Here is a 12,719-nt window from a genome sequence, read left to right as displayed (position 1 = left end):
CAAGGTGAAGGACAGTAATAATTTTCTTTACCCCATTTTTGCATCTTCCCTCTAATGTTCGTTAAGATGGAGCAATGATGGTGTTCTGCTAGATGTCTGTCCAGAACGTTATGGCTCCATTTTAAAGGAGATGGTAAGATTTCATTATTTTGAATTTTTATGACCTTGCATTGGTAAATTTGGTTGGCATAGAACAAATATTAACTCATTTTGCTTGTTACTTTATGCTTGAGGGATACTTCCCAGGGTCAATATTTCTCTCACTGGTGGGGGGGGGGGGGGGCAAGTCTGCCCTGTGAGAACCACTAGCCATGACCTCCATGGCCACTTAATATACAACAGATGCTTACTTAAAGGTCAAGTCTGACAAAATCTTTAATTTTGTATTTATATGTTTTTTGTAGAACATCAAGTGTAAATTAAAAAGCTGCTTTTCTTATGCAGGTTACTTCCAGCTAACTTCTCCAGTTTAGTGCTAAAATGAGTGAATAATAAGATTGACAGCTGCATTACCTCCCTTAAATTAGAATCTGGTTTAAGTGTAACATCATTCCTGGGTTTACTTCCTCTGTGCTGTTGGATAAGGTACTTGGCTTCCATTTCATGTGCATCATGTAGCTAATAATGTGTTAAAGGTGCACCAAGTAAACAAAAGTACAGTAGGTTTTCAGTGTAATCTTGGAAGTTTCATTACTGTAAGGACTGGAATCCTGCTTAATTATTACTTATTGGTCATAGTCTTTGATATCCAGATTTGGGGTATAGTTTACATGAGAATAGTTTGGATAATTATGGCTTGGGTGTTAAGTCTATATTTGTATATGTTTCAGATGATTGAGATTTAGATAACTAAAGCTGTATTGTGTAATATTTTGTGTGCAGTTGATTTCAAGTCAAAAAGAGAGGTTACTAGTCTCACTGACTTGCTTGATACATGATCCGAAAACCTAATGTATTTAAGTTCTGGCCCACTTCTGTGACACAGGAGAAATCCACCCAGCCGGTTTCACAAACTTTCAAACAGAAATATGCTACAACAGTAGCCACTGTAACATTCTCTGATACATTTAAAATGGTTAGCACAATGCTATGGATACACTTGTTTTCACAGTACCAGTTTTTGTAGATTTTGTGGTTGCTACAGATTTAAAGAACCAACAAGCAATGATATTTCTGTGGAATCAATGGGACTCCTTTCCATTGGTATGAATTTATGTACCAGCATAAGTGTTATTAAAAAAAAGCTTGAAAATGAATACCCCCCAAATTAATTGCAATATTGCAAAGTGTGAAACCACCTTAAATGTTTAAAGACTGTCCATGTATTACTATCTGAGAAATAGAGCAAAAGATAGAAAACTGAATTAAGCAGGGGAATATGATGAACTGGTCACTGTGAACTATGTTGACATTGATAAGTTATGCTCTTCAAGCTGGTTATCTATCAAGTTTTATTACTCAATTTTCAGTATGTCTGTGAAAAATAATGCATAAACTTCATTTAAAGACCAAGGCAGTGTCTATTCTAGGATGTGCAATTGCAGTATTTCATGCTTAGTTAAAAATAATAAAATTGTACTAACAAATGACCCAAATAAGCCAAAATAAACATCAGAGAGAAATGCAGTAACTTAATCTAAACATCAATTCAGGATCTGTTCTAAAATGAGCAATTGCAGGATTTATCCTAATTTCTAAAAAGAATTGTGCCAAAAATTCAACAAATTGTACATCGTATTTTCAAGTCCTACCTTTATTTCTGCAGTAAATCCCTCAAAATGGAGGGGACAATTTCCACCCTAAATTATTATTTCTGGAATAGAACCTGCATTGGTTTTCCCTGAAACAGTGAGCTTGTATCCCCTGATGCAGGTTTCTCTGCAGGGACCCCATTCAAAAACCTAAAGAGACCCTAGGACTGGACTTAGGAAACATTTCTTGCTGTGTTCTCCACTAGAGGGAACCATAAAAATTATTCCAGAACCTCATTGAGAAAGCTTAAGAGTCCAGGGGACTCCTTAAATCTATTAACACATTAACCCCTGGAGGTTTTTGTTGTTTTTGTCTGACATTCGAGTAGGAAACATATTTTGAAACTATTTCTGAAATAATCCTAAGAAAGCAACTTCCAGGTGATTTTCCAATAACATAATGCCTAGTTGTGTTAGAAACATCATTTTTCATTGGATATTTGGCTCAAGCATGAGCAGAAGGGTAAAAGTTGGAGTTCTTTTTCCTTTTTTTCTTTTTTTTTTTTGCTTAACGGATTCATTATTTTCGTATAGAGACCACTCTTTATTCCATATGCCCATCTTATCCTACTTTTTGCATTGGTTCATCTGTCTGTTTGCAGTTCATACCGGTCAACCTTAGATCTGAGAGCGCAAAGTCTAAAATCCAGATTCTGACCATGGGCGAATTTTGGGTGGAAAAAAATTGGGTCCAAAATATGAGGTTTTTCCTTTTGTATTTTGTAGTGCAACTAGAACATCCAGATTATTTGGTATCATTGCAGAGCTACATCTGTCTACCTTTCTATAATACCACCCAATTTAGTGTATCTTACATTGCCTTGACACTACAGAGCTCGGCAGTAGGCTACTACCTCCTGTCACGTAAACTTGTCACCAGTGGTTAATGTGTTAACCTTGATAAATTCCTGTCAGCATTATCTATGAAAAGTAAGATGGCAACAACATGAATGTGAAAAAGGTGTGGTAAATATCAGTGTCACTGAGCATTATTGTTTACCACTTGTCATTAGCTTATCTGTCTAGATGTGATATTTATATTATACATGAAATACCAATCCACATAGAGTCCTAATTAATGAAATACAATTAATTTTATTGGAATCCAGTTGCATGCAGTCTTATCTATCAATTGTGAGTGTTGTCTGATGTTCTATTGTCTTGGCCACCAGGGCATTGTAGGCACTGGACAGCTAATGGTCAGACCTTGGGAAGGACTTAATTGAGTCACCTGAAAAAGTCATTAATCAAAAGTAATGAGAATCATTTGTTCATTGTTGGCTCTGGGTCCAGTGGGCAGCAGCCTGAAAATTGAAAATGTATTGAAATACATCAAGCATGACTTCCGTCTGATATTTATATATTTATAGTGCAGCTTCCAAGAACATTTGAATAACAGGCATTAACTTTATCAATCTCAGATATTGAATTTATAAATCTCAGATATTTAGTTTGGGGATGATTAACCTAAAAAGCAACTCATTAAGGGTTACCAAAGAATAAAGTTGTTAATTCTGTTCAAGATATTTTAAAAGGGTGTAGGCTAAAGTCCATCTTGCTCCCTTCGTTCCAAATTAGAACAAATCTATTACTTTGAAAAATAAATGTGAAGTGATTTTCATTGCTAACAAAGGCAAGAAATCCACTGTGGGGTTAGGTAATATATTGTGACAGATATGTACTAGACAGACTTGTTAACTGACTTGTCTGATAACTACACTTGCATTGATGATAGATTTCCTTATTTTGGACACCAGCATAATTAGCAATCAATGAGAAAATTTGTCTGACATTTTTGTTATCCTGGCCACAGATTTGAATTCCAGTTAGTGGAGAGTCAGATAATGAGAAACAGTCAATATGTTATAAAAGAAAGTAGTCGCTGAGCTCTTTCTTTCTGTGATTTGTCGGTAATGGAAAAAGTCTGAAAAGTTGAAAAATTAACAATGAAAGTCTTGAATTGTTTAGTACATGTTGTACTGTAACATTTCATTGCAAAAATGTTAATAAATCATGTACTATTACAACACACCGCAACTTTCCTGGAAGCTTTAACTTTAGGTAGGAGGAGGCTTTGAGGGATGGGTAGGGGACTCTTTCTTTTCAGGCTTTGAGGGATGGGTAGGGGACTCTTTCTTTTCAGGCTTTGAGGGATGGGTAGGGGACTCTTTCTTTTCAGGCTTTGAGGGATGGGTAGGGAACTCTTTCTTTTCAGAGTTTTGAATCAATGTGAAAAGAAATTTAGCTAAGTCAAATGATGCTTTTCTGATAAATTTTCCTTCAGCAGACATGTGGAACGTGATCAGAATTATCTCTGATGAACGGTGGGTTGCTTAATCGTGCATTTCAACAATGATTGCTTATGGGGACCATGTACAAATGTTGCTTTAAGACAATGAAGCATCTTACAAAGGCAGGTGTGACTATCCTTCCCAGACAGTAGTTAATTGAAGTGGTTTTTGATCATATTGTGATGTACTGTTTATTCTCACTTGTAAGTTGAGTCAAATTGCACATAACAAAGATTCTGATCTGCTGTAGCATAATAAGATGAGGAGGGTCTATGTTCCTCGTTCTACTGATTACTTCTAACAAGCTGCACAGACCCAGATCTGTTGGTGTAATATGTGACAGCAGATCTGGGTCTATGCAGTATTCATTTGGACTCATTTTATATGCAAGTGTGTGTGTGTGTGTGTGTGTGTGTGTGTGTGTGTGTGTGTGTGTGTGTGTACACACACACACATATACACATATACATTACCATGAATAAAGTACTAATACACTTAAAGACATCATACACACCAAAGAGCATAATATATGATTGTGTTTTTATCCATCAATCAGGGAATTTGTTATGAATGTCCTGTTCATTGGAGTATTGTGGTTAGTGGACAGTTAATCTGCAGACAATGTTACCCAGCCTATGAGTGACTGAGAGTCATTAATTAGTAGTAATGAGTACATGTGGTGACTTGTTGGGGGTGTTCTTAGTATAATGAATCTGTTAAAGTTATAAATTATTGATGAGCTACCAGACCATGATACAGTAATTTGTTCCATACCATTGTTGCTCTTCATAATCATGTATCCATATAGCATTCTCAGAAGCTAGAAGACTTAAGTGGACAGAAGACAGCAATCTAGATACTGAGCGTTAAGATAGGGTTGGTTACTTGGCATGTGGGGTGGGGTGGGGGATGTAGATTGTAATGATGCAAAAATGCACTAATTTCCAAAATCTGAAAAATGTGTGTATGTGAACAATGCAGGTGTGTTTGCATGTTGCCTATCTTGCCATAGGTTGTTGTATTTCCAAAAAACAACAATTTCTTCCATCAAGAATACCATTCAGGCAAAACTCGTGAAGTTGACCTTAAAGAAATTTGTAAATAAGTGAAGAACTGTACTTAGAGTAAATAAAATAGATGCAATTTATTTGTTGCTAGAACATGTAAAGAGACCAGTAGCTATACTCAATCATAATAGACCCTGATATGCCATCACATAATGGGCTAGCAGATCAGGGTCTATATTGTTCTGATGATTACTCCTAACAAACTGCATAGACCCAGATTTGTCAGCAGATTAGGCAAGTATATGTAGTAGATTAGAACAAAAAGAAAGGTCAGCTCTTATAAGCAAGTATACATGATACATTGGAATAAAAATAAGGGTCAGCACTTATAAGCAAGTATAGATGATACATTAGTATAAAAATAAGGGTCAGCACTTATAAGCATGTATAGATGATACATTAGTATAAAAATATGGGTCAGCACTTATAAGCAAGTGTACATGGTAGATTAGAATAAAAATAAGGGTCAGCACTTATTAGTGAGTATACGTGATTTATTAGAATAAAAATAAGGGCAGCACTTATAAGTGAGTATACATGGTAGATTAGAATACAAATATGGGTCAGCACTTGTAAGCAAGTATACATGGTAGATTAGAATAAAAAAGTAAGGGTCAACACTTATAAGCAAGTATACATGGTAGATTAGAATAAAAAAGTAAGGGTCAACACTTATAAGCAAGTATACGGGGTACATTAGAATAAAGATAAGGGTCAACACTTATAAGCAAGTATACATGGTAGATTAGAATAAAAATAAGGGTCAGCACTTATAAGCAAGTATACATGGTAGATTAGAATAAAAATATAAGGGTCAGCACTTATAAGCAAGTATACGGGGTACATTAGAATAAAAATAAGGGTCAACACTTATAAGCAAGTATACATGGTAGATTAGAATAAAAAAATAAGGGTCAACACTTATAAGCAAGTATACATGGTAGATTAGAATAAAAAAAATAAGGGTCAGCACTTATAAGCAAGTATACATGGTAGATAAGAATAAAAATAAGGGTCAGCACTTATAAGCAAGTATACATGGTAGATTAGAATAAAAAAAATAATGGTCAGCACTTATAAGCAAGTATACGGGGTACATTAGAATAAAAATAAGGGTCAACACTTATAAGCAAGTATACATGGTAGATTAGAATAAAAATAAGGGTCAACACTTATAAGCAAGTATGCATGGTAGATTAGAATAAAAATAAGGGTCAACACTTATAAGCAAGTATACGGGGTACATTAGAATAAAAATAAGGGTCAACACTTATAAGCAAGTATACATGGTAGATTAGAATAAAAATAAGGGTCAACACTTATAAGCAAGTATGCATGGTAGATTAGAATAAAAATAAGGGTCAACACTTATAAGCAAGTATACGGGGTACATTAGAATAAAAATAAGGGTCAACACTTATAAGCAAGTATACATGGTAGATTAGAATAAAAATAAGGGTCAACACTTATAAGCAAGTATACGGGGTACATTAGAATAAAAATAAGGGTCAACACTTATAAGCAGGTATACATGGTAGATTAGAATAAAAATAAGGGTCAACACTTATAAGCAAGTATGCATGGTAGATTAGAATAAAAATAAGGGTCAACACTTATAAGCAAGTATACATGGTAGATTAGAATAAAAATAAGGGTCAACACTTATAAGCAAGTATACGGGGTACATTAGAATAAAAATAAGGGTCAACACTTATAAGCAGGTATACATGGTAGATTAGAATAAAAATAAGGGTCAACACTTATAAGCAAGTATGCATGGTAGATTAGAATAAAAATAAGGGTCAACACTTATAAGCAAGTATACAGGGTACATTAGAATAAAAATAAGGGTCAACACTTATAAGCAAGTATACATGGTAGATTAGAATAAAAATAAGGGTCAGCACTTATAAGCAAGTATACATGGTAGATTAGAATAAAAAAAATAATGGTCAGCACTTATAAGCAAGTATACGGGGTACATTAGAATAAAAATAAGGGTCAACACTTATAAGCAAGTATACATGGTAGATTAGAATAAAAATAAGGGTCAACACTTATAAGCAAGTATACATGGTAGATTAGAATAAAAATAAGGGTCAACACTTATAAGCAAGTATACATGGTAGATTAGAATAAAAATAAGGGTCAACACTTATAAGCAAGTATACATGGTAGATTAGAATAAAAATAAGGGTCAACACTTATAAGTGAGTATACATGGTAGATTAGAATAAAAATAAGGGTCAACACGTATAAGCAAGTATGCATGGTAGATTACTTATAAGCGAGAATACATGGTTGATTAGAATAAATATAAGGGTTTGCATCACAAGATCTGTCAGTGTTGCAATTCTCAAAACAACAAAGGTTTAAATAATGTTTTTCATATCTTTCCCCAAGAAATATGTTATTTCAATGATTCCCAATTCATTAACAAAATCATAGTCCATTTTACTATCCACTACTTTCAGGTTGTGTACATGGGACGAGAAACAATCTGCACAGTGGATGGTCTTCACTTTAATAGCATCTACAATGCCCGCATCAAGGCCCATAACCACGCTGGGGAAAGTGAATACAGCGATCTGATAAGCCTACAGACTGCTGAATGTAAGTCATCATGGTAGTTAGAAAATAAAGGATGTAATTGATTGGGTATAGGGAGTATATAAGAATGAACATTGTAGATCCAGGTCTTTTGTGTGGTAACATGCTGGCATATCAAAACATACTGATTGAAGCAAAAACTGTCCACTCTGATCTTCAAGACTGTATCATGTTACAGGTCTTTATTCATATGCAAAGTTCCCAAGCAAATATAATAAATAAGAAACTACAGTGATATTTTATATTTAATAAGTGGAGCCATTACAAACAATAACCATGGCTGATTCAGTATTGATTGAATGCATAATAAACTGTAATGGAGTAAAATAGGATAATAATTTGATAGCCAGTTGATGTAGTCTTCATCTTCAGTGTGATTATGTTTAATTAATTTGGAGCTTAATGATAAATATAGGATGACCAGTATGGAGACAAATTATAATTCTCTAGTTTGTTTGATCTGTTGTAGCATGTTGGGAGTCAGGGTCATATTGAATGGAATAGATGGACAACTCAATCTTTTTATTTACCCGACATCTCAGATGTATTTTAGTGTCAAGAAATGTTGCTTTTACTACAAAAATTCTTATCTAAATTATGCTAGCACAAAGCCAAACAAGTAAATGGTCAGCACAGTTTATTTCACTGCTTCTAGGCTTGTATGTGTTTTCTGACACAATTGTTTATGTTCATGATGGTGAAATATGCTATTTGCAAATGTGTAGAATGATGTATATAACAGGCTGAAATGACAAAAATGGTACTATAGTTAAATAAGAGGTGAAAATCAGCCTGAATCTTAAATTAATAATGATTCATTCACATAATCTCTAGTAAATGTGATCCTAATAACAAAACTAATCCTGCACAGAGAAATGATTTAGTAGTCATTGAAACTTGTTCATGCAGCATAACAGAGTGGTACTGTATTTTGCGAGTCAAGGTTTGGATTCGGATTTGGGTTTATGTTTTAGAGTTAATATGGTAAATAAGTTAGCTGTACAGTCAGGAACTGGATGTCAGTAGTATATTGCATGGGTTGGATGCAACACAGTTTGTCATTTAGTAAGGACACTGGTTTTGTAGCAACATCCAAATGACACAAAAACTACAAAAGTGACATATTTTTTACTTTAAAGTGATAAATGTAATTGAGTAGGTAGGAAATTTGATAATGTCAGTAGGAATACTGAGTTTTCAGTGGATAACATATGTCTATGTTAATGATGACAAATGTGACAGTATAGTCCATCAAATCGCTTTGTAGAAACTTTCTTGTGTTAGATATGACAAAAGAAAATATACTTTGAAACAACTTAAGAGAATTATTATAGTCAGTTTTGGTAGAAAATAACCAATAAATCACAGTTTTAGGCAGTGTGGAAATGTCAAGATATCCTTAAATAGTCAGTATTAAAAATTAATGTATTAAACTAATATATTTTAACAATTTAATGTGTCAGTAATATCTAGTTTACCTTACTGTTCTACTTGAAGAAATTTTAACAGTTGAGATTGGATAGAGAGGAGTTTGTTTATGAAAAAAGTGTTTCTGGTCCTCTGACTGTCCCTGTGTTTCATCGCCGACATTAGCGCTTTTTTCCCCCCAGGGTAAAACAATTTTATTACAACATTTCCCAAAATTGATTTGTGCATCTATTTGAACTTGTTTAGGCCAGTACTTGAAGTGCTTAGTACATTGTATATATTAATAATTATAATTTATATAATGTTTAAAAAAATAAATTTTTAATTTTTTTTCTTCCCGATATTAATTTTGGCATCTAATTTGATCTGGTTTAGCCCAGTACTTGAAGTGCTTAGTACATACATTATATGTACTAATCAGTCTTGTATAGAAAATTCATCTTTTACTAACAGTTAATGTTATTTACATTTGAAACAGGTGAAGACATTAAAATATGAAGGGAATGTAGACATAAAGGATCTTAAATTATCTGTATGCATAATGGAGGACAAATCTTTGTGAAATTTGATATAAAAACATTCAAAAGAAGTTACTGCAAATAAGGAACATCGATACTCATAACTAATAATAAAGCAGAGAATGTGTTATTTTCAGTTTCAAATTATCTGTCGATTCTGTTATAGTATTATCCTTCCATTCTTTATGTTTTCTATCAAACTGTTTATTTTTAAAAACGATATTGTCTTTCAGAATAATATGCTATAGAATTTCACCCAACAGGAGTATTTTATACCACTCACATGCATTCAGAATTATAGACAACAAGAAGATTTACTAAGTATATCATTGATACTCTTAACTGAAGGGCATTTCCAGTCAGATATGGCTGGCCTCATACATATAGAGAATGACAATAAAAGTTAGTTTTAGTGGCTTTAATTAGGACCTAGGCTACACATATATTGTTCTAAAGGTCTGATCTGACCTGAAACACCTTCTTAAACAGCATGCACCATAATGAGTGAGTTTATTATTGTAATTTCTGTCTAAACTTATATAAGTATATACCAAAGATCAGTCATTCATTTATTGGGTTATGACAAGTCCTTTTGATAAGCTTTCACTCCTCATTTTTCTTGTGCTTTGTAGCAATAGCCTATTAAAACAACCGAAGAAACATTATGGTCAACTTATGAAAAGAGAAAACATCATCAGCTTATGAAAACAGAAAACATTATGGTGAACTTATGAAAACAGAAAATGTTATGGTCAACTTATGAAAACTGAAAACATTATGGTCAACTTATGAAAACAGAAAATATTATGGTCAACTTATGACTAATGTCTGTCATCGAAGTTAGCTAATGGTCATATGAGCGTATTTGTCAGTCATGTCCAGCCAGAACAGCTAATTTGGACTCTGTGTGTGTGTGTGTGTGTGTGTGTGTGTGTATACCTACCTACCTACCTACTAAACACCCACCCACTCACCTACCTACCTACCTACATTTATTGGAATAGAGTTCCCCTTATTCTTTTATGTGATGCATTTATCCAGATTTACTGGTAATTTTAATGAAAAAGGGGAACAACTGTTTAGTGATTAGTGGAGTTTGATTATATTTAGAAAGTATGGTGTAATGTTATACTATTTTTCAGTACATTAAAATAAGTCATTGTGGAGTTTATTTGTAAAATCAAGTATAACCCATCAATGCTTATTCACTTTTATCGTTAAGTTTCAGTACCATTTCTGAGTACATCAGTCAGCTGTCAGACTTAGTGGAGTTATATGTAAAATGGAAGGAGATTACCGGTTGCTGAATTAATGTTATAAACACAAAACCAACTAATGGAGACCTAAAACACCAAACCTGATATTTTGTAGTTAATATTTCCATATTGTCTGCCGCCCAGTATATGTAAAAGTATAGACTAATGCACAATACAAGAAGACAAGAATTGTTAAAAATCCGGATATACTGGTGCATGTAGTCAGACTTATTAAACAATCACAGCAGGGCTTAGAGTCTGAGTGGCCTTTCAAATCAAATTGCACCTGTTCATTTCTACTTCAATTGAACCCCTTACAGTTTCCGTAGAATATGTGTATGAAATAAATGAAGAAGGCAGTCTTATTAAAAGACATTAGGTTTTTTTTTTATTTAAAGAAAAACAAAAACTATTTGTGAGAAACTGGCTTTATTAAATGCAAAATACATGTCTGGAAAATTTGAGTAGGTACCTGTATTGGCAACAAACTGGATTTGATTTAGTAATGTCACAACTACTAGGGCAACTTTTGTATCCCAGGCTTTAGATGCAAAAGTTTGATAGGAGTCAGCTCACTAGTATCTTTAAAACAATGCAGTTGATTTAAATAATTTTTAAAAAATATATTTATATATAGATGTAGTATATTTTATTCACTTGTTATGTCTACTGAAGGCTCTTATGTTATGTGTTTAGGCTCTAATAAACAGTAACAAAAAAAGATAAAACAACAGGCTTTGAAAAAATTAACAGATAATTTATTTCCCTGGAAAAGCACTGTAAAAAAAAATGAAAAAATAAGAACTTACGGCTTTAAGAATCTAATCCAAATATAATTCAAGAATAATCCATGAATTAAATTTTAGATGTCCTATTAATGAAATGTTCTAATGAAATTTGAGTTTGAGGCCCGACGAAAAATCCAAAATGGAAGGCGATGACGTATACTATAGTCAGTATTATGCTCACAAACAATAATATTCCGGTGTTTGAATTTCTGACTAAAATTTAGAGAAATGTCTTTGTCCAAGAATTCAGTATGAGCACTCGGATATTTCCAGGAAAAAGAATTATCTTTTATAATCCAAATAATTTAAATAAAAATTAAAATGTAACTCCAAACTGTCACAAACAGACACTTTCCAGTGTAAATTTAAAGTCCAACTAATTACGTTTTCTATAGACATTGGTATAAAACCTAAATGCTGCGCAATTTCGGAAAACCCAGAATTGTGAAATAGAGGCTGTTTACATGTAAAATCATGTACTCCGGTATGACCTTGATAAAAACCAATCATTTTACTCCAAGAATAAAATAAAAATAAAGGGTTGTTTACTTGTCTCAGTGATTTCTGAATCAAGGTCAGGAACTAAGTCAAAGATAGAAACATTGTTTCTATTGAAAAGATTCAGGTCAGACTGAATTTTCTGGAAAATATCAGATTTCTAGTCGAGAAAATTACATTACATTGACATGTACTGAGATTAAAAATAATTTTTTTAAAACTTACAAAGACAATTAAATTAAATCAAATATAAATTAAATCAGATATACTTGACAAGGCTTAAGTGAAAATTCCAATTCATTTTTCTGTAAGCTGAAGAGGCATTTTATCCATTATGCTGTTCAGTATAGTCATTATTAAATCACCGTTTGATTGTTTTAAACACATAAATATGTAAGCTGCTGAAACTTAATTGGGAAATGGAAATACACTGTACCTAATGCATTATAAATGTGCATGTCTCGGAGTTACTGAGGCAGATGTGGATTTTATAAGAGTTTATGATGTCTTTG

At 33.1% G+C, this 12,719-nt stretch overlaps 1 protein-coding gene across 3 annotated transcripts in view; it reads left to right on the top strand.

The window, feature by feature from the left end:
* Positions 1-12,719, top strand: part of LOC149804660 (E3 ubiquitin-protein ligase TRIM9-like) — a 180,525-nt gene that overhangs the window by 128,028 nt on the left and 39,778 nt on the right. For all 3 annotated transcript variants that reach the window (XM_089942913.1, XM_089942912.1, XM_089942914.1), the window contains one exon: positions 7,584-7,722. In XM_089942913.1, coding sequence (XP_089799039.1) covers positions 7,584-7,722 — 139 coding nt within the window. The remainder of the gene's footprint in view (positions 1-7,583; positions 7,723-12,719) is intronic.

Source organism: Sinohyriopsis cumingii, chromosome 2 (assembly GCF_028554795.1).
Source record: "Sinohyriopsis cumingii isolate HCF-2022 chromosome 2, ASM2855479v2, whole genome shotgun sequence".
In the NCBI taxonomy this organism is placed as follows: domain Eukaryota; kingdom Metazoa; phylum Mollusca; class Bivalvia; order Unionida; family Unionidae; genus Sinohyriopsis; species Sinohyriopsis cumingii.
Note: the sequence above shows the minus strand (reverse complement) of the source record. Positions and strands in the feature narration are given on the sequence as shown.